The 23889-nt window shown below is 39.4% G+C and overlaps 2 protein-coding genes across 22 annotated transcripts in view; one reads left to right on the top strand and one right to left on the bottom strand.

Moving 5' to 3' along the window:
• The window catches only part of LOC143347603 (uncharacterized), a 207180-nt gene that overhangs the window by 126194 nt on the left and 57097 nt on the right, over positions 1 to 23889 (top strand). For all 21 annotated transcript variants that reach the window (XM_076776915.1, XM_076776913.1, XM_076776932.1 and 18 more), the window contains one exon: positions 1 to 199. In XM_076776915.1, the coding sequence (XP_076633030.1) occupies positions 1 to 199 (199 nt within the window). The remainder of the gene's footprint in view (positions 200 to 23889) is intronic.
• Positions 193 to 22371, bottom strand: B6 (pentraxin-related protein b6). Its single transcript, XM_076776937.1, has 8 exons — positions 22306 to 22371; positions 21213 to 21471; positions 12496 to 12601; positions 10424 to 10638; positions 5790 to 5889; positions 5153 to 5361; positions 4070 to 4444; positions 193 to 989 (listed from the first exon to the last, which is right to left on the bottom strand). Exons 2-8 carry the CDS (start codon positions 21444 to 21446, stop codon positions 609 to 611), a joined length of 1620 nt encoding a protein of 539 aa, XP_076633052.1. The 5' UTR covers positions 21447 to 21471; positions 22306 to 22371; the 3' UTR covers positions 193 to 608.

The following is a 23889-nucleotide window of genomic DNA, read 5'->3' on the forward strand; positions in this document are numbered from 1 at the left end:
ATCTCATTTGAAAGACATTCGAGACCGCAGCGTCTTGAGACTTTTCGAGAGCACCGACGGCGTGACGGGGATGCCAGGACCGTTGGAAATACCCGGAAACGCGCCTCTGGGACTACCCCCGCACTGGGAAGACCAAAGCTACTTCAGCGAGCCAGAGTTCGACAGCGAGTACCAGCATCAGCACATCCACAAGAGCAAGGTGAGTTTCGTAACGTTGTTGGAAAAATTTCTTCGTCGTGGCGTCCTCCCGTTGCTTTATTCCCCTCGATTTTTCGATACATAATACTGTTACTCGTAGCACGTTGCGGATGTTACGTAACGACGGACCTATCCTATGAAAATAAATACGATTCGTACGCGTTTCTAAGCGCGATCCTCTCGGTGTAATCGACACCGATCCCCGGCGAGCGAGCAATCGCGTAATCGAGCTAATGTCCAGGATTCGATGACCACGAGCACGCGAACGCGTAGGAGTGATCCTGTGTAAGCGATAGCCGTCGAGACCCGTCGATGAACGTAAATCGTTGGGGTCGATGACGAGCAAATCCCGGGATTTGGCTGACCGGAAACTGCGATACGCGTCTCCACTTTCAGTCGGTTGCTCGTCGTTAAAACGCCTTGCACGCCTGCTTGGCTGGAAGATGCAGAGCGCCGGAGTACAGTTTCTTAGGCACCGATCTCCAAGCCATGATCAACACCTTAGCGAACGGATCCTCGGCACAACCGTCGCATATGTCCATTATCATCCTGACCTCCGCCTCCGCGGGTTCCCTTTCGTCGTCCTTGTTCTCATATTTTGGTAATTGGAGACCAAAGTTCGTCAATCCCGAGAAATACTCGTTGTCCAGACCCTGGGAGATATATCCGTCGTCCACGATCAGTCCGTCGCCCAGCTGCACCAATCCTCTCTTCTTCTTATCGGAATCTCGTTTCTCCAGTTTCTTATCGCTCTCGGAACTCTCCGAATTCGTCTCCGACACGAACGTCACCTGAAAATGCACGTACGTTAGAAGCGGCAAAGCTTCACCTTTTACCCTTGTCACTCTAAGAACTTTATAAAGTGATTTGTAGCCAATTTAAGGTTGACAGCATTCCTGCCGGTTGGAGTGATGAGGGTTCAAATGGCTTTAGTTTCGTGTCGATCGGATTTTCCGTTTTGGAAATATCGTCGTGTAAAGGAAAGTGTGATTTTTTAAATTCTAGTATCTCTGTCCCCGTTTAACGCGTCGGAACTCTCTCTCGCTCTCACATCTGCCTACTTGAAACACGTAACCAGTCGAATAACGCGTATTAAAATTACTAAAAACTTTAAATGCGTACAGTTCCGAAGATACTCAACTTCGATGCATAATTGAGCCACTGTTAGAAGCGGCAAAGCTTCCCCTTTAAAATGGTTTTTGGTTTTTGACGATCGGACTTTCCGTTTTCGAGATATCGTAATTTATGTAAAAGGTAATTTTCTGAATTCTACTATCTCTGTCTCCGTCTTACGCTCGGACCTCGCTCTCGCTCTCACGTCTCGCTAGTCTACCCCAAGCGCGCGACCAGTCCACGAACGCGTATTGAAATTCCTAAAACTTTACACGCTCGCAGTTCCGGAACTACTCATGTTTTCTACATAATTAAGCCTTTGTTAGAAGCGGCAAAGCTTCCCCTTTAAAATGGTTTTTTGTTTTTGACGATCGGACTTCCCGTTTTCGAGATATCGTCGTGTAAAGGGAAGTGTAATTTTTTAAATTCTATTATCTCTGTCTCCGTCTTACGCTAGGGCCTCTCTCTCGCTCGCGCGTCGTGCTGACCTACCCCAAGATCGTGACCGGGGAACTCGTAGTATTTCCACGAATTTACTATCTACTACGAGTGCGTAACGGTTCTGAGAATTTCGTCGAGCCTAGCGGGGTCAATGAAGAATACGCAAATGCTCCGGAGCCTCGTATCTCCGGAACTAACCGCGCGATCGACTCGAAACAAAAATCGCTATATCTCCGGAACTAATAACGCTATCAACTTGTACAAACGCTCATTTTAAAGGGCATTTCATCCTCTATCCAATGACTATACCAACTACTATATTTTATGCTGTCTTCTATGTTTATTTTGACATTTACTTCGACGTTACATACCCAAAGAAGTTTCAGCAATTCCTATCGATCATACGACCCGAGCGCGATAAGACTGGATTATAAATTGTTTATTTAATTGAAAATTAATTTAAATCTGCATACAGGGTTTTTGCATAATTACTGTACCATTTTTTCGTAAATAATTGTTTTCTCCGGAAATAACTACGGTATCGACTTGATACAAAATTCGTTTCATCCTCTATTCGATGAAAATTAGACAATTTTTACGTAGATTGTAAATTTTCTGCTCGAAGTTAAAGTACTGATCTCTTATACTGTTTTCTATGTTTATTTTTAAATTTACTTCGACGTTATACAGGGTGTTCGGCCAAACCTGGGAAAAATTTTAATGAGAGATTCTAGAGGCCACAATAAGACGAAAGTCAAGAATACCAATTTGTTCATTGAGGCTTCGTTAACAAGTTATTAACGTTTAAAGTTCCAACCGTACTGAATTTTTTTCTCGAAACTGCATAAGATTTCGGGGGTATGTCTATTCACCAAAAATGATTGTAATTCACCCCTGCAATCGAAAATAATTTTTCCAAAACGATTTGAAATTTTTGTTTTCCGTCGAAAAATTTCACACCTCGAATTTTTTTCTAGACAGTGGCTAGGATTTCGGGGGTATGTCTATTCACCAAAAGTTATTGTAATTGACCCCCGCAACTGAAAATAATTTTTTTAGAACGATTTGAAAAAATTTTTTTTCGCCGAAAAAATTCAGCACCTACTTGTCGATTTTTCTTAAAAATTCGTTTTTGATTTTTAGTAATTTCATTTGACGCCCTACAGAAAAGTTGTCTAATACTTTTTTGTAGGTACCCATGAGCTCTACTTCAGAAAAAAGTTTCATTAAAATATGTTCACAATTGTAGGAATTATGGCTGTTTGAAAATTGGACCATTTTTATGGGGTTTTTCTCATTTTCCGGGATTAAGGACCAACTTTTCGAATATTTTTACGATTTGTACATATTCTCCATCAAAATACGCGTAGTTTGCTTTCTTAAACATTAAAATCGTCCAATCTGTTCAGAAGTTATGACGTTTCAAAGATTCGCATGAAAATTTGGGCAGACATTTCTGGCCAGAAATTATACTTTCGGTAAGGAATTTTTTTCTCGAAACTGAGTAGGATTTCGGGGGTATACCTGTTGACCAAAAATGCTTGCAATTGACCCTTGTAACTAAAAATAATTTTTCCAAGACGATTCGAAAGTCTTTTTTTTCACCCAAAACTTTCATCACTTACTCGAATTTTTTTTCTAGAAAATGGGTAGGATTTCGGGGGTATATATAATGATCAAAAATGACTGTAATTGACCCTCGCAACCGAAAATAATTTTTTCAAGAACGATCTGAAATTTTTGAATTTAATTGTTAATAACTTTTTAACGAAGCCTCAGGCAAGAAATTGATATTCTTGATTTTCGTCTTATTTTGGCCTCTAGAATTTCCTATTAAAATTTTTCCCATGGGTGGCCGAGCACCCTGTATACGCAGTGACGTTTCAGAAATTCCTATTAATTATAGTAGAAATTAATTGCTTCGTAGAAAGCAACGTTCTCCTCTATGCAGGACTTTTTAACGATAAATAAATACAAACGAAATTTTTTTAAGATATAAATATGACATCTCGATAACCTTTCGACTCACAAAACAAACATTAATTAATTGCCTCTCTTTTTTTAAAAATATTCGATATATGACGGTGTACAAAGTACATAGTGAACAGAAATTGGCTAGCTTTCAACCTAGCTAGCAACGAGACCTTACAAGTCTACGGCGATTCGACGACAATAAATAAAAATCCGTCTTGGATTTTCCATTTATCGTCGTCTTCGATCGTCTCGGAGGCTCAAATCCGCTTAATTGCGTGGTAATAATGTCTGGAGGATCGTCGAGTCGTTGGAATTGAACGTTCCTGTTGGACGATTCGCTTACCTTGCCGTCCGATCGTTCGCCAACGGTGGCCTCTTGCGTTTCTCTCTTCTTCGTCGGGACCTCGAGGCTCGCGTCCAATTCTCCGCCCGTACTTTCATCTCTCGACGAATCCTTCTCCCTCTTGAAGAGATTGCGGTAGGGACCGTCCGCGAAGCTCGCCCCCGCGTCGGTTAGTCCATTCGTCGAATGCAGGCCCGCGGCGGGCTGCAGGCTGCCAAAGAATTGCGAAGATTGCAAGGGGAACGCGGACGAGATGGATTCGGGATTCACGGGCGGAAGCGGCTGCGGAGGCGGGTTCCGGGGAACCAGGCTAGGATGTCGCAAAGTGACTCCGCCCTGAACGATCTGCAACGGCGTCCCGGGGTTCAGTTTCACCTGAAAATCAACCGACTCTCAGCATTTTCGAGGTCCCTTCGACCAACAGTTCGACAAACGTCTCAATAATAAGAAAAATGTACTCTTTGAGCAGCAGGACGTTCATTCGAAAACTTTAAATCTAAATATCTCAACACATTGGGAAAAATGTTAAAAGTTTCAAATACTTCGTTTCGGAAAGGAAAGACACGAATATTTTACTTTTTTTGTTTAATTTTAATCTCAATTTTTTTTAAATGAGAAGCTAGTTTTATTTACATATTAAATATTTGATAAAATAGAAAATCTGTCGTTCTTCGTCTTCGGTTAATGCTTGATACATTTGCATTTTGTACGGGTGAAACCTATTTAATTTTAGCGTTTTTTATGAATCGATGCATCAGTAGCACCTGACACGATGTATGTTGAATTATTTGGATATCCTGCAAAGCTCAGAATTTCGATTTTAGTTGATTCGTTTAGGCACATGAGATATCAACCCTTTGCCCTACAATGACGAGTCTGACTCGTCACAAGTTCTCGATATCAAGTTTCATACATTGAAATCATCACATTTTTATTCGTATTCGTAAAACAAATCGGTTCCTTTTTGTGGTCATTCCTCGTACGAACAAATTTAAGCAAAATTAAATAGTGTACGTTTGAAAAATTATTTGGAATTAAATCGTACGTCAAGGGGTTAATAAGACGTATTGAAGTATATCTTACCTGTGTATTAATTTGTCCTCCGGTGAGGAAAGGATGGGGTGGAGGCGGCGTCGCGGGTGGACGAGGCATTGGTCTGGGCGTATTATTGCTCGTATCGTGTTCATAATGATGAGCGTGATGATGTTTATGATCTTTATGAGCCTTTCCGGCAGTTAGAGCAACACTGTATAGTTGAAGCATGGTCACTTCTCCTAGATAACCACCGGCTCCTACAAAGCGATATTCATTTCTTTTCTACGCCTTTCGTAGTAAACTTGATAAATTTAATAAACCCGATAAACTTGCGAGAACGTACTAAATATATATAGACCTTTTGCAGTCAAAGTGATAAAATATGAAGAGACGAGTTAAAGGTATCCCATTTTCTTTCGTCTTTTCGATGTAACTTTCTAGCAAGTTATTCATTTATTAATCATTGAATTAAAGGTACAGAAATTCCAGTAGCAAACACGAAGTAATTGTCAAAGTAACGACGGTTATGGAAAAGGTATACTCGTGTAACGATTGTAACAGGGACATTCTGTCGATCCTTTGGAGCTCGTACTTATAAGGCCACCCAAGAAACCTGACACGAACTTTGCAATACTGCGGTTAACGACGTGCAGACAAACGAGTAATTATAGAACAGCTATCTTACCCTTAGGTGCTCCGTCTCCCTCCAAAAAGCCACCGCCCAGTTGTCGTTGTTCTTGTCCAGTGATTGCTATTCCACCGCCTTTGATGACGTGACCGACCAGCTGACACGAAAGTAAACGTGAGCGAAATTAATTGTTCATAGCGGTCGAGCCGCTGGCGCTGTCGGTGCTTACATGCACTCGATATCCAAGAATTTTGATTAGTTTCATGCACAAACATTCGTCTCTACGTCGAGCAAAAAATTAGGTCGGCCTGCTGCTTGTCATTTTCGATGCATTTTTTCAACGCGCGAAATATATTTCTACCAATTTCGTACGGAGAAAGAGAGATCTAATCTGTGGAAGGGACCGCGAAAAAAATTACTTAACGCCTGTCACTCCGCTTATTTAATAATAATTATAACTTTTGGACGATTAAATTAATGAAAGAAGTATCGCGTTTTGTCCGAAATACGTACGGATATAATTCGTAACCGAGCAAATTGAACGTATTAACGCGAGATTGATAATTCTTTCTCGTAACGGTACGTCGACGGATCCATGGACCAAATAATATTTTAATAACGTCGTATCGCGTTCGTTTCGGGAGATATTCCCGTTTTTCGTCGCGTCGAATCGATTTTTTCCTTCGCGAGACGCGGGGAGGAGAACCTATCGAAATAAAATTCCTTTCGCCGTGCATTCTCTCCTTCGATTACGTTTATCCATTTATCGCTCGACGCGAGGCTGCCGATTCCACTCTCGTTTCAACGTTTTTCGATAACCGCTGAAACCAATAACGGAGACGAAATCCTGCCGCGAATGGGTTCCCCTATCGATGCCTCGACGGATTCGGTTTGAAGCAAGTATTCGGTCTGTAGCAGGAAATCCGCGTGGATTTTACAAATCGAGTTCTTTGAAAATCATTATTCGTTTTTATAGATATCTACTTTCTTTTTTAACGAATTTAATAATTATTTAATTCATTTGTATTATACAGTGACTGATGTGTCACTTACAAAAAATCGTGTCGATTACAGGCTCGAATATTACATCTGAAGTTGGTCTTACCCGTGACGCCAATATGGCGGGAAAATGTTGGATTTGAACAAATGTTCCACGCGATTTAATTTGTAGTGCTCGATATACCGTTTTCTTTCTCGTAAATGTCTAATTCCCAGTAACAAATAAACAAATCGTGCCCATGATCACCGTATTCACGGTTTTCCAGCTCTGTGATTGTGCAAAGCCTCGTTGTCGAGTCAGACGCGCGGCCTTGTTGAATGACTTCTGCGCGAAACGGCAGTCGTAAAGTTCCGGAAAGCAATCTAGCCAACAAACAGCCTCAGCGAGAGAATTCCTCGAGTGATTTGCATCGCTCTGGCAAAGACAGGGGATCTTACGCAAGAAACAGGTCGGGTTCGAACGATTGGCGGAGAAATGCGTCGACCGTGTGTACGTGGAATCGGCCTCGAACCGAGCACCGCTTCCGAAGATCGCTTTCTACTCGACCGCGGTCTGACAAGCTGTACGGGGCCGACTTTCGAGAACGCGACGCGAAAACGATAAACGCGATACATATATCTGGGAAACCCTGGCATTGGTTGTTTATCGAGGACAAGCGTGATCCGCAATCGTAACGTAACGTCGAGAAAGCGCGTTCCATGTAAGACGCCGCGCCGGAAATCCTCCGCGGTGAATCCTCTGGCGCGCTACGAAAATTTATCCGGATGCTCGCGATCTTTTTCCCAAGAACGTCATCGCGGAGGAATTTAGAACGCGACGCGCAAAAAGCAAACTTCGTTCCTTTCGCGTTGCTCAACGCGCCTTTTCATTTTCCGCGAACGACGTCGCACTTTCACGGTCACCGTTCCACGAGAACGCAACTCGAAACTGGAACTCGTCTCGTGTAATGAACGGTTCGCGGTAATGATTCTTAAAATGAACATCGCTGTACGCTTTGTACGCAGCGATATCATCGAGCCCCGGAATTGTCTTTATATTCTGGCATCTCAGTAACGTTTTTTAAATCGACTTACAAATCACGTATAGGGTTCATTTTACGAATCATCGATGTATCTTGGAGTTGGAGTTAGAGAAGAATATCAGAGGGGAATATTGAGAGGTTTCGAATGGAGTTATAAGTTGGGAGAGATACAAATGTTTAGCTTACAAATCACGTATAGGGTTCATTTTAAGAATCATCGATGTATCTTGGCTATGGTTGAAGTTAGAAAAGAATATCACAGGGAAATATTGTGTGGTCTCAAATGGAGCTATAAGTTGGGAGAGGTACAAATATTCAACTTACAAATCACGTATAGGATTCATTTTACGAATCATCGATGTATCTTGGAGTTGGAGTTAGAGAAGAATATCAGAGGGGAATATTGAGAGGTTTCGAATGGAGTCACAAGTTGGAAGAGATACGAATGTTTAGCTTACAAATCACGTATAGGGTTCATTTTAAGAATCATCGTTGTATCTTGGCTATGAAGTTAGAAAAAATATCACAGGGAAATATTGTGTGGTCTCAAATGGAGCTATAAATTGGGAGAGGTACAAATATTCAACTTAAAAATCACGTATAGGGTTCATTTTACGAATCATCGATGTATCTTGGAGTGGGAGTTAGAGAAGAATATCAGAGGGGAATATTGAGAGGTTTCGAATGGAGTCACAAGTTGGAAGAGATACGAATGTTTAGCTTACAAATCACGTATAGGGTTCATTTCATGAATCATCGATGTGTCTTGGCTATGGTTGAAGTTAGAAAAGAATATCACAGGGAAATATTGTGTGGTCTCAAATGGAGCTATAAGTTGGGAGAGGTACAAATATTCAACTTAAAAATCACGTATAGGGTTCATTTTACGAATCATCGATGTATCTTGGAGTTGGAGTTAGAAAAGAATATCAGAGGGGAATATTGAGAGGTTTCGAATGGAGTCACAAGTTGGAAGAGATACGAATGTTTAGCTTACAAATCACGTATAGGGTTCATTTTAAGAATCATCGATGTGTCTTGGCTATGGTTGAAGTTAGAAAAGAATATCACAGGGAAATATTGTGTGGTCTCAAATGGAGCTATAAGTTGGGAGAGGTACAAATATTCAACTTAAAAATCACGTATAGGGTTCATTTTACGAATCATCGATGTATCTTGGAGTTGGAGTTAGAAAAGAATATCAGAGGGGAATATTGAGAGGTTTCGAATGGAGTCACAAGTTGGAAGAGATACGAATGTTTAGCTTACAAATCACGTATAGGGTTCATTTTAAGAATCATCGATGTGTCTTGGCTATGGTTGAAGTTAGAAAAGAATATCACAGGGAAATATTGTGTGGTCTCAAATGGAGCTATAAGTTGGGAGAGGTACAAATATTCAACTTAAAAATCACGTATAGGGTTCATTTTACGAATCATCGATGTATCTTGAGTGGGAGTTAGAAAAGAATATCAGAGGGGAATATTGAGAGGTTTCGAATGGAGTCACAAGTTGGAAGAGATACGAATGTTTAGCTTACAAATCACGTATAGGGTTCATTTCATGAATCATCGATGTGTCTTGGCTATGGTTGAAGTTAGAAAAGAATATCACAGGGAAATATTGTGTGGTCTCAAATGGAGCTATAAGTTGGGAGAGGTACAAATATTCAACTTAAAAATCACGTATAGGGTTCATTTTACGAATCATCGATGTATCTTGGAGTTGGAGTTAGAAAAGAATATCAGAGGGGAATATTGAGAGGTTTCGAATGGAGTCAAAAGTTGGAAGAGATACGAATGTTTAGCTTACAAATCACGTATAGGGTTCATTTCATGAATCATCGATGTGTCTTGGCTATGGTTGAAGTTACAAAAGAATATCACAGGGAAATATTGTGTGGTCTCAAATGGAGTTATAAGTTGGGAGAGATACAAATGTTCAACTTACAAATCACGTATGGGGTTCATTTTACGAATCATCGATGTATCTTGGAGTTGGAGTTAGAGAAGAATATCAGAGGGGAATATTGAGAGGTTTCGAATGGAGTCACAAGTTGGAAGAGATACGAATGTTTAGCTTACAATTCACGTATAGGATTCATTTTAAGAATCATCGATGTATCTTGGCTATGGTTGAAGTTAGAAAAGAATATCACAGGGAAATATTGTGTGGTCTCAAATGGAGTTATAAGTTGGGAGAGATACAAATGTTCAACTTACAAATCACGTATAGGGTTCATTTTACGAATCATCGATGTATCTTTGAGTGGGAGTTAGAGAAGAATATCAGAGGGGAATATTGAGAGGTTTCGAATGGAGTCACAAGTTGGAAGAGATACGAATGTTTAGCTTACAAATCACGTATAGGGTTCATTTTAAGAATCATCGATGTGTCTTGGCTATGGTTGAAGTTAGAAAAGAATATCACAGGGAAATATCGTGTGGTTTCGAATAAAGCCATAAATTGGAAGAGATATCGTTACACAATAAGATACCACCGATTGTAATAACCTACCCCCCTCTCCTCCAAAGTTATTTGGTTCAGCCTATACATTTTGCCACGCCTATATGCGTTTAACGTCGCGAGTGTAGTGATCGACGGTGCGTATGTAAGTACCCGCAGCAACCAAACGATTAAGATGAATAGAGACCGGTGGTGCGCGCTTACCCTGTTGTTGAACCCGCGACCTACGCGCTCGTCGTTGACCCAGATCTGCCACTCTCCTGTACGGCCGTTCCAGCTTTGGCAGGAGTGATACCACTTGTTCAATCGCAGCGGATAATTCAATCTGTACAAGTTGTGGCCGTCGATGTTCATCATGTAGTAGGAGCTCCTGGCAGTGTTAGCCACCCATGAGAGTATCCCTCGCGGTTGATCGCCGACTTGTGAAACCGAACGTGAGAAAATTAAGTCGAAATCGGGCGCATATCGTTGAGTCAGAAATCAGAACGCTGGAAGGGAAAGGGGAGATGGCCGTTCGAGGTGAATTAACGCGATTGCGTCGCGATATTCACCGGTTTTCTTCGCGAAACTCGCGTTCCGAGAATATTTATGGAAATTCAACGATAATTAACGGTTACGCGATCACGGGGAATTCCGAATAAATGTTCGAATTAGGAGCAGAGATCGCGAACGCGTTGCAGCGACCAGAGACTGGAACACAGGGATGCACGACATACGATTCACCGAATAATTTAACGCGACCTTTGACCCGATTTGAGAACGTAACACGATCGAGTATTTCTGATTTTGATGGAAATTGGCACGGGAATAAATCGTTTATGATTGGACGGGGTTTTGTTTCCATTGATTTGGAATATTCGTGTTTAAACGATGAAAACTACCCCTGGAACTTGGGGATGAAAAACAGAGTTTGACGGTGGGGGAAAAGAACGTCGAGTATGAAAATATTTGGATTTTCGACGAGCTAATCGAAAGGTCTAAATAACAATTGAGGAATTGGGTGAAAAAAGGGCCTCGTTTCTTTAAATAATTTCGTCGATAACTTGGAGGGTAGTTTTCACCTTTTAAACACGGATATCAGTGGAAAAAAGCACGAAACTTGATAAAATATTATTGAAAATAACAATTGTGTGTGATATGTCTTGTAAGTCTGGGATAAAAAGATAGTCATCAACTTTAAAATAAATATTTCTGTTAACAATGAAGTAACGATTGCCTTTAGAACGTACCTTTGACAAAAGAAAAACAGTATGCTGCCACGTTTAAAGAAAAAAGAAAGCAATCGCGTGTATTTAATCATTTACCTCTTTGTTCCAGTCATGGCGAATATCATGTCTGTTATTAGTCTGTTATTTCGAATATCACGTCTGTTGTTAAACATGGGTAAAAAGAAATGAAAAATTCACTTTAAATACGAACAGTTCAAAAGAGAATGGATGTACAAGTATTGCTCCGTTGAATTTGAAAATAAATTTGTTGTTATGTATGTCGTAACATGATTTGAATGTTATCGTTTTGGTCTTGCTTCGTATAAATATTATTTTTCCTCGGAAAAAAAATCAAGTTTCAAAAGCTATGACCCACTCAATCCTCCATTGCATTATTTTATTTTGTCTCTTGATAGGTATTTTGTCCTTGTTCGTACGTTCAATTGGAATTAACAAACATTTGTTTGGAAAAATAATGAAACTACCAAAAAATGAAGCTATTTTATCAATTCCACTTCGAATGTAGCATCTGTGGCAATCGAGAAGCAGTAGATGATAGTATATACCATCGTGATAAAACTATTAGTCTTTTTCCCCTTTTTAGAAAGATAATAATCTTGATCGTTATCGTTACGATCATCCCATAATCGTTATTCGTTAACATAAAAGACCGTGCGTTCAACGACTTAATCTCACGCTTGGGATACATGGCCAATTGTTTCGAAACACAGTATGTCGGACTTGCACCACTATAGTTCTCTCTTTCGAGCGTCGAACAGAGGTGTTGCTATTTCTCTGCAAAGAGTGAACTTACAATTTACTTTAAAAGATAGAATTAACTTAAATTATGAAAATATTCAGTTCCATTCTCAACTATTTACAACCGTGCCAGTGTAATACTCGAATTAAATGTGGATTTCATTTTTGCTGCCGTCCCACGCGGTGAATCACACTGATCGAAAAATCCGAGCAGCTTTCGCTTCCTCGATTCCCATTCTCACATGCGAGGGGTAAAAAGAAAAATCAACGATAGGTGAAAGGAAAAAGTAACAGTCGCTCGATCCTTACCTGCGTACGAAAATATAGGATGGTCGTTCGTGTGGTTGTTGAATTTGGTCCACGCGCACAGAGTGAACTCCTTCATGCTAGGCAGGTCGATCTTGTACTGAATGTACTGCGGAACAAAAACGACATACGTTACATAACGGTGCTCGAAAGTAAAAAATTAGAACATCGCGCTTCGTCATTAAATACTACGTTGGTACATTGAAACGTCGGATAGTCTGAAGAAAACTTGAAACTACTTTTAAAAAACAAATTTCTATTAATCAAAATAACTTTCAATTATTTTATTTGGTGTGGATTTTATAAAGAAAATTAAAAACTAGTTTTACGTGATTATAGACACATCTGTACACGTCTTGAAACTTTATGTTTGTCCTGTCATTTAGATGTTCTATTACGAAATATAAACGCAAAAAATTAGACCAGGATCTGGTGGAATCCAATTTGCTATTACAGAGTAGTTAATCGCCAACTTTTTAACGAGATAATTGATCGCGACGTCGATTACCGATCTTCCAAACGTGGCTCGTTTAAATTACTCGTCATTTACTTGCACGTGATTCTTTTCGTTGAGCGTGTTCGATCAAAGATGCCCGTGAAAGGCAACCCAACGACTGGCGCCTCGAGTTCCTTTTACATGCGTTAACTTCTTTTACCGTTCCGTCGATGCATTACTCTCCCCTTCTAACGATAGCAAATTATCTATTTCATCGTTGGTTTGACATTTCGATGCAGCGAATATGTCGGTTAATAAAAAAAGATTACGAAGCAACTGGGAGTATTCTGTTTACGGCGGCCACGACATTTGTCGAAACGTTTACGTGTTACTTAATAATACGAGGATCGAACTGCGAGTCTGCTAAATTTTATTGCAACACTTCGATTTGTGTGAAAGTTGAGACTAATCGAGTAGAGGGTTTCCGCCTGGACGAGAAAGTATCTGATCGTCGCGTGATACGAAAAAAAAACAAGGAAGTTTTGTAATCGGCGTTAATGTCATTATCCTGAAAAGTGAGAAACAAAAACCAACATATTCGAAATTAAAAGAAAAAGGTCACTTTTATTTTCTCTGTGGGTTAATTAATAAATAGAAGCATTCAATATTTTTGGTAAACGCTTTCTCCGTAACATATTCAAAATTCAAATTCACGTTGTTCAAGTACGTTTCTTTCAAGACTCGAGTATTTAAGTGACGTTTTACGAACATGGAAAAGGATTTATCACGCTCGTGATAAAATTAATTTCATTCTGCTTTACCGTTTAATGATATTTTTTTTGTTTAATATTCGAAGCATTCTAGTCACAAACCCGTCGTGTTTCGATCGATTGGATGTTTATCGCAGGATGCAATAAACACGAGTCGCGAGATTGCAGTGGTTAAACGTCCCGATAGAAATTAACAGCTTTCCAATTACGCGAAGACAGAGTAGGATCTCCCAGTCTGTCGATCGGATGTTACACAGTCGCGAGCAAAAAACCAGACAGTCTTAATCGATTCCCATTTCAGAAGTGATTTCCGTTTTTCAGACTCGTTGCGCAACCTTCGAGTTTCACGCAACGATCCTGTCCGATCGCGAACGACGTTCGATCTCTCGCGACGTTTACCGATTTCGTTGGAACAAGGTCTTTGCCGTAATTTCCTACTCGATGGTGATTACGCGTTATACAACGTCGATCGAACCGGTGTGACAATATGGCGCGAAAGCAACGGGAAACATCGTCGCTCCATACAGGGATCATTGTCCCCGTAATACGAGAAAAAGCTCGATTTTCATCCAGGAACGATTACACAAACGCACGTGATGCGGTAATTAAGAATACCGATTAAATTTTTCCGTACGAGTTCTCCACTTACGCGATTCGTTAGCATCGGAGCTTTCCTCGTTTTTCCAAATCGACTCAGGAAAGCAACAACTAGAGGAAGTATTCTATTTATTTGGAGAGAATGCAGAAATACGAGTTAAATACATTTTGTTGCATCGATAAGGGTATTTAGATGCAAATGTATTCCATTTTGCAGAGACGAATCGGGAAGGGAAACGAAATCTGTTACAACACTCTACGACATATAAGAACATTTCTGACTCTCGAACGTGATTTCTATATACAGGGTGTTCGGCCACCCTTGGGAAAAATTTTAATAGAGGATTCTAGAGGCCAAAATAAGAGGAAAATCAAGAATACCAATTTGTTGATGAAGGCTTCGTTAAAAAGTTATTAACAATTAAATTCAAAAATTTCAAATCGTTTTGGAAAAATTATTTTCGGTTGCGGGGGTCAATTACAATCATTTTTGGTGAATACACATACTTCCGAAATCCTACCCACTTTCTAGAAAAAAATTCGAATAAGTGCTGAAAGTTTTGGGTGAAAAAAAAAACTTTCGAATCGTTTTGGAAAAATTATTTTTAGTTACAGGGATCAATTGTAAGCATTTTTGGTCAACAGACATACCCCCGAAATCCTACTCAGTTTCGAGAAAAAAATTCCTTACCGAAAATATAATCTGAGGCCTGAAATGACTGCCCGAATTTTCATGTGAATCTTTAAAACGTCATAACTTCTGAACGGATTGGACGATTTGAATGTTTAAAAAAGCAAACTACGCGTATTTTGAAGGAGAATATGTACAAATCGTAAAAATATTCGAAAAGTTGGTCTTTGACCCCGCAAAATGAGAAAAACCCTATAAAAATGGTCCAATTTTCAAACAGCCATAACTCCTACAATAGCGAATATATTTCAATGAAACTTTTTTCTGAAGTAGAGCTCATGGGTACCTACAAAAAAGTATTAGACAACTTTTCTGTAAGGCGTCAAACAAAATTACTAAAAATGAAAAAGGAATTTTTAAGGAAAATCGACAGGGGGTAGGTGCCTAAATTTTTCGACTAAAAAAAAAAATTTCAAATCGTTCTGGAAAAATTATTTTCGTTTGCAGAGGTCAATTACAATCATTTTTGGTCATTACACATACCTCCGAAATCCTACTCAGTTTCGAGAAAAAAATTCAGTACGGTTGGAACTTTAAACGTTAATAACTTTGTAACAAAGCCTCCATCAACAAATTGGTATTCTTGATTTTCGTCTTATTTTGGTCTCTAGAATACCCCATTAAAACTTTTCCCAGGGGTGGCCAAACACCCTGTATAACATTCTATTATAGCGATTGATTTTGCAAAATGAAATGCATTTCACGTCTATACACATCTGTTAATGCAATAGAATGTCTATTTCTATTTGTGCAGTGTTGACAGAATTGTTTGAATCGAATGTATCGTATGGAGAAAGAAAGAGGTCCTGAAAGGAATGCTAGTCGTACTAATCAAACACTACTCGACATTGTGCGAGTTCCTTTTACTCGTAGTAGTGCATTACCCACCGATACGAAACTGATTTTTCTTTCTCTCTGCGTTACACAGATTTCAATGAAACTGTACCACCACGAACGCGTAAGTACGCATCGACTTCCGATTGGTAGGCTGCATTTGAATGCGCAATTTCATTGGCAACGAGTCTACTTCTGGTAGCATGATTTAGATCTTTTCAAATCGATCTGCGTTAGCAGTCACGTCTACTAACGAAAAAACTGCTGAGTTCATTGTATCCTACTTTCAAACACACGATAGTTGTTCACACAAATTAGTCTGTTGGGGGATATGGCAATGACCGCGTTGTGGCTAGGGAATGCCGAAGAAAGGGAAAGTAAAAGGCGAAGATTATGTTTGTTTGTTTGTATGATGATGTCGAAGTTAAGATCCGAAAAGTAACATTCTCTTAATAAAGAAAGAATATCAACAAAAATCGAAACCTAAAATTAACCAGACGAAATCAGGGACACCTTGAAATTAAAAAATGAGTTTATTGGATCAATTATAGTCTCCGCAATTGGAATAATTTCATGTACAACGTCTAGACAAGTATAGAAGTGAAACACAAGTTTTGCTTCAACTCGATAAAAATGAAAAGAGGTTTCACTGTTTTCACCAATTACTATGTGTGACGTAACCTGCACTGTAAATAAATAGTGCAGAGTTATGTTTACATTCCTAGTCGCATGATCGACCAAGACCAGGGTAAAGGAACGAGTCCGTAGCAACAGATAGTTTGATATAAGAATCTTGCTATGCCAAGTGTCCGTGACGGGTACTATAGAGGCCATGGACGTAACGAATTTTCATACTATTTTATACTATTATCTCTGACATAATAGTTTGAACGATAACTGCACAGGTTGTGCATTTATCGTTGCATCTCGACCTATTATTAATCATCCCCAAAAATTTATATTTGGAATTGAATTAATGAAAAATTTGTAAAATTAGATCACCAGATTTTGTGTTGCGCGAAACGGAAAATTATAACGATTGAGCTAACGGCCAGAATTATATTCGCACAGCGTATTTCTCGTAAATATATTTCCCATTTCGAATCAGAAAAATTTGTTTCACATGTTCGTTCGGCATCGAATTGAATTTAAATTATTATTATTGTATTATCACCGCAACGCTAAAATAAATTAACAACGTAGCTTGCGGTGATTGTAATCGATATGAAACTCGTACTTTATCTGTTAATTTAACGAACGTTGTATCAAAATTATTAAATTAAAAATGAAAAATACAATTTTTGGTTAGTCCAGCCATTACTTTGGTCAATGTTTTAAAATGTAAGGCGACTAAAAGATTATTTTCTGTCTGAGATCCGTGCTACGGAAAAAGCTGACGATTCTCGATGACTCGATACTCGTCGAGCGCGAGCATCCCTCGAGCACTTGCGAGAATCAACTATAATGGACCGAACGATCCATCGAAAGAGACACTCAAAGGGTGTCGATTATCGATGGATAATGGTCGATTTTTACTATCGTCCGAGGTACTCGACGCTCACGTTGAACAGAAAAATTATAATACTTTTCTTTCGCGACATTCTCCGGGCGTCGTTGAAGCGTAAGCGCCGCGCAAAGTCCGCTCTTATTTCCATCCAGCGTTTTACAGTGCTTTTTCAGCATTGTGGATTGAATATAATAAAAATAATTCATACTTTCTCCGTTCTTGCAACAATGTCTCGAAATCTGATTGCCTAATTTCTCAAGTCGACTCCAATCTCGTGCGTCTGGTCGTTCGAAAGTATCTAGACACTTGTTTTATGGTCAATTTAACCATTTATATTTAGAGCTTAACCATTTCGATGATGCAAGATACTGTCACTGTCTGATATAAATTTGATTCGTGACAAATATTTTTATTTTCTTTGACAAAACCGAGTAGCAAACACTGTAAGGAACCTTTGTTGAAATGATCGTCCTTGTCGAAAAAGAGTGAACAATATCGAATACATTCTATGGTGAATCATAGAGATAAATTTTTTAATTATTTCGTAACGTGTACAGTCTCCAGTGAGTGTTATGTAGATTGCGAAAGTAAATGGAATAGATACGTAGTCTCCGGGCGAACAATCGTCTCGAACAGTGTCGATGTTCTCGAGGTGGAATCGAGCTTTGATCGCGCCATGAAAATGGATTCGATCCGTAACGGATGGGACGGACGCTCTCCTGGGAGGAATAATCGGCCCACGGTGGTAGAAAGCGATTCCTATCCCGCGATTTCGCGACAGCTCGGTGCACTTGAACGTGGGTTGCATTCCGCCCGATGCGATAAGATCTTGCGGACGCGGTTCGACGCAGCTCCCCCGAGAATGTCTTCATTCGTTTCCGTTAACCTTGATCGATGAGCAAAGTCGGTCGATCCCGTCGTGCGAAACGCCGCGAGAAGTCACTCGCGTGGCGTACTCGCGCGCGACTCGTTCGCGTTTTCTCCTGCTTTCGTTGCGACGCCCGCGATTCGTGTCATTTTACACGCGACGTCTAATCGAGCTCTCTCGACCGTGACGCCGCACAGTGGTTCGAGCGAGGAAAAAAGTCGATTTTTGCAATGTTGTATAACCAAATTCTGTTTATTATAATTGCGAATGAAGATGATTGAAATATTAGAATCAACAAAGATTTCTGTAAATACCCACCTGATTGCAAAGATATTATAACATGGAAGTTAGCAAATAGGGAATCGGCTATTTTGGACTACAAGTGCACCTACAAATAAACGCAGTTACAAGTATTTGAAAAATGTAAGAAAAAATACAATTATGTAATTTGATTGTGTTGACAATAAGTAAGTAAATTACATAAATAAAGTTAATGACAATCTCATTTATTTCAATAGGACATATGTTGAACAAAACCGCATTTTTAAGAATAGAATTGAAGTTTAATTAGACATAACTTTTTTGCGTCAGCTAGCGTCAAAATGAGACTTAATGCTAATTGTGCACTATATTTTAAAGTTTATATCCAAATAGGTTTCAGCTGCGTAAATCTGCGATTTCGATATTGGGAGCATTTTTTCTGTAATGTTGATCAATGTCTGAAATATCTCGCTTTCATTTTGGGTCATTGATATTGTCTTAAATGGAGTCATATATTTTTTAACTTATTATTTCATTGTATTTGTTATTTTCTACAAAAAAGTACTAACATATTTATATTGGGAGATCATTAGTTTTAATTTAATGACTTAATATTAATATTCAAAAGTCTCCGAAAGTAATAGTTTTTTGACATAAATATGTTAATACTTTTTCGTAGAGAATAATACATTTAAATGTATATGATTCCATCTAGTCAGGTCTAGTCACTTGATTGGTAATCTTTGCTGAACCAATCAAGTGACAAGTGCGGAGTAAGCAGTACCAATGGGGGTGGAAGGCAAGACAAAGATGATTTTGCAATGTGATGGAATTTCCGCCAGGCTTGGGCCCCTGGACGTGACCTGGTCAGTGGCCATTAGGTCCAATCTCGGGGCCCTTTGGAAATTCACGTTTATGATACATGCAATTAGCCGTTGAAGACGACAAAATTTTAACAGATACAATTCAGAGGATTAAAAAATAAACAGATTCTCAGAAAGGGCTGTACTGAAAAAATCGGTTGAAATACTCGAGAAAATGTTCTCGGATATGCACCAATGAAGATACGATGCACATGCTTCTAGCTTCTTCCGATCCGTACATAAATAGTTTACGAACAGTGCCTAAGAAAAAGATGTTTGAACTCGACAACGATGTGATGGCTTTACTTGCAGAAGACAATGGTTAGGTAATTACAAGATAATAATTACATAAATATAACTATCCCTGTTTTTCATATTTAATTTATAACGTATTTTTCTTTAGAAATCAGTAAACTATTTGTTACATTTATAAAAATGTGATATACTTTGCAACGAGAAAAACATTTCTCAATTTTTCGTCATTTACCACAAATTATTACTTCATTTTGGATCAGCCATTTCGTTTTTTGCAATTTTGACTTCAGATTTATAATTAGCAACCTCAAAAACATGGGAATTCCAATTTTTACGCAAATTGAATCTGTCACATTGATGCTATTGTATTTTTTCCTAAATATTGGTAGTTCGAACCAATGTGCGCCGCGTGCAAAACAGGAAACGCATCCCGAGCGAGAAGCGTTGTCCTCGAATCCGTACAGTGTAGAAACGAGGAAAATACTTGGACGAAGTACACATTTTTTTTTTTGAAGGACACGAACTGTTCGACTTGGATTTTAATGTGCTTTTGCAGAGTGATAGTAGAGTGGTCCCTTTGGTTGTATGTAAAATGTTAGGCGTAGATACCCAATAATTTTTGAAATATAAATAATTAAATATACCTTGATATGCACTTGAAATGTCGTGATATGAAATTCGTGGTTCAAGATCGTCGTGGTGAAGTAATATAAACGTAGAACTATATAATAAATGCATTTCATCGAACGCATTAAAATGATAATTGATAAAATGATACTATTATAATACACACTACTTATGTAAAGAATTTTTTCCCTCTGGAAAAGGAGATTTTGGTACAATCTTGTGCATCAATTTATATCTTAAAAACTGTTGGGTATCTACCTCAGAAAGGGTCAGTCTACTACCACCCTGCGAAAGCACATTGAAATCGAAGTCGAACAATTCGTCTATCCCTTGGATGTCAAATTGATACTTTTACAAATAATTCAGTATGTATAAATTGTTAATATTTAAGTATTCGACTGTTACTGTTCAAGTAAGAAAGTCTTTATTTAGACTGAGTACCATCTTGTCATCGGTCCATTATCCAGTCACACATGTGGTGCACTATTGCGGCGAGTGAAATCGATGATTCTTAGAAAGTGATCAATAATCTTAAGTTTACATGAACGTGTGTAAATACGTGTACACAACCACATGAAAAGCTGTAGATGATGTTGTATACTGTAGTTTTACATCGCGTAAATCAATCATTAATAGCAGTACTGGTATGAAAGTGCAATTTAGAGATGAATAGCCGAATTTTTAAGGGACTGCACGATACGTTATTCCAGAACATTAACGAGACTTTGTAGATAAATTAACTTTTTAATCGTATATAACAACGCTATTCTTTCATAAGAAAACAGAGAAATCGATCCTAGATCAAGAAGAATATGGTACTACGAATAGATAGAATGTGAAACAACTTGACAGCTTAGTTGCAAGTCTCGCGAATTAGCAAAGAATTCGTCGTAAGTACTTAACGAAGCAACGACGAATTGTATAATCTTAGTTGCACGATATCTCATTAACGTCGTTCCCTCGTTAGAACGTTTCTCTAAGCTGCTTTAGTTTCGATCTCGTCGATCATACCTCGAAGTACAGTTGCTGGTTCATGGAGACCTTGTAGAGGGCGCATCTGTCGCGCTGGCCCAGAAAAGACGAGGCGTCGAGGTCGTACAGAAATTGCCCCGGGCCAGTCGCGTAAATGGGACCGTCGTGATGCGGCCCGCTGCTCGCTGGCGCTGCGTACGCTGGTCGCCAGGCGGTAGAAATCGCCTGCACCCTGGTCCAGGCGAGCAGGACGAACAAATACAACGAAACCATCGTTGTCTCGCTCTCCTCGACCGGTCTGTAACAGCACGAGATCCTCGTAAATCGCGGAGGAACGATCGCGAAACGATAACGTGCCGACGCAGCAGGAAGCTGGCAGGTTGATCGCGTTTCGTTAAACGTTACCATTGTTTGCGCGCCCGTGGTATACGGTATTGCGAAATTTAATTCACGGCGGCGGAACGATATAGCCCGCGGACGTGATAAAAATCAACATTTCCATCGATCGAGCCGGTGAAAATCGCGAGTGTGCCAATCGTACGAAGCAATCGCGGAAGCTCGGGAATTGGCGATCGAATCGAAAGTATATCGATGCTGCCCGTGGAATTCTCGATCTTTGCGATTGTTCTTCAACTTGGGACCTGAATCGTTGGAAAACCAAATATACTTGGAGAATAGGGAATAAATAATAAATCGATCGGATAAACGGGAGAAAAAATTTTTTAGAGCAGAGACAGTATTTTTAGTTATTTGGTAGACAAGACGCATCTTTAACCCTTTGAGTGCTGAATTTTAATGGGAACTCTGTTGATTGATCATACAAGGCCCAACTAAGTTACTTGGAAATTTAGAAAAATATATGAAATACTTAGAGTACATTTAGGGGTTGAGACAACCCTCTACGAGGTTCTTCTATCGATAAAAATACCAATTTGTATAAGGATCCGTCTAGCCATAAACGTAATTCTATCAACGAATTATTTTATTGGAAAATTTGAAACGTGCCCGTCCTTAGAACTCAAAGGGTTGAAACGAGAAGATTATTTCACGTAAATTGATGATCGATCGTGAAAAGACATTCTATGGGAAAGATGGATGAATCTTTCTAGCTCCCTGTGATTGGAAAGCTTACCGCGATCGAGGAAAATCCTTTTCTCAGCGTTCACCGTCCCCTGACCAGTCTCAGCGAAGAATCCCAACGTTGACGAGTAACGTTTCCCAGGTGGATGTCGGGAAGCAACGATTAAAACGTTTGTATTATCTTAACCCTTCGTCACAGTCGACGAAATTTCGAAGGGGTTCGTGAAACGAGTGTGTCGATCACCGATGAATTCCGCGCGTTAGAGGGAAGCAGATCCTCGCTGTCTCGAAACAGAAAGGTAACTGTCCGCTCGTTCTGCTCGACGTAGGCCTCGTAAACTCGTAAGAGGTGTGCACACCTCCTACCCGCTTCGAATCGCCTTCTTCTCTTTCTCTCGTCCACTTGCCTTTCATGCTCGAGACGTCCTACGATCCTCGCGTCCGCAGGATGCACCCGTGAGTTTCTCGATTTAGCGGGTCAGTCTGTCGGCTACCCTCCCAGCTTTTGTTTGTTTGTTTATTCGATGGGAGAACATCCGTTTAATAGATAAAGTTCCAGTAGAAAGTGGAAATGGAATCAGCGGTCGGTATTAATGGCAGAAAGTAAATGTGAGGATCGTTTGGAAAGTTTGCTGCCTCCGATAGGAAAACGCTGTTTATTCGTTTATTTGTTGTCCCATTCTTTTCGACATTATTTCCCTTGACTCTTCGACCGATGCACTAGGTTTTAACGCATTATATTAGTTTCTAGGTTTCTGTAAAATTCAAAGTAAATATTTTGAAATAACGTTCAATAATTGTTTTGTTAACGCTAGGAAGTACCACAGTGAATATGGAACTATATACGGGCTCGTAAACGGAGTTCATATCAAATATTCAACTGCGGGAAACATAACAATGGAGGATTAGTTCACCCAGTGTGGAGATTGCTGTTCGGGCCATCGTTACATTTTCAGAATTAATTTATGGCGCACTTAAAAAGGGAAAGCGACGACGAAGAGTCTTCCTAGGCTTTCCCCTCGAAGTCTGCCATGATCGAAATCGAAAAATAGTAGGGAAACGACGTCCAACTGAAACCCCCCGTTGTCAAAAATGAAACTTCGTATCAAAGGATATTTTTCTTTCTTTTCTACTTACTTTCCCATGACCGGCTGTGCTACTAACGTGACATGAATAATAGGTTCTACGATCAACGTTCGAAACTGCAAACTTTAAAAATGCATCGAGAGTAATTGTTCTTAGGAAAGAACATAAATTCAATCGTTGGTAATTTGAAAATATTGTCGATTAATGTTCGTGCTCATGAAATACATATTATCGAAATGATTTTATACCGGTGTCGTAATAGTGATCGTTCTTGTCCATTGCAGTACCCAATTAAAGGCCGTAAAACGCAGGAAATTTATGTTAAGCTCCGTCGAGTAAGAAATGGTATTTAGCTTGGCGCAATGACCATAACACATTAGCATATTACAAGTGCGAATCAAAGAGCAGTACGAAATACACGGCCTTACAAAATCGACAACGTAACTTTTAATAAGGCCCATGTTTTTAAAAGAGTCGCTAGACATTTAACTATGACAACAGAAACCCTCGCAAAGTTTTTCAAACAAGCTTCAAACACGACCAATATTCG

The sequence above is a fragment of the Colletes latitarsis genome, chromosome 11, assembly GCF_051014445.1.
Source record: "Colletes latitarsis isolate SP2378_abdomen chromosome 11, iyColLati1, whole genome shotgun sequence".
NCBI lineage: Eukaryota > Metazoa > Arthropoda > Insecta > Hymenoptera > Colletidae > Colletes > Colletes latitarsis.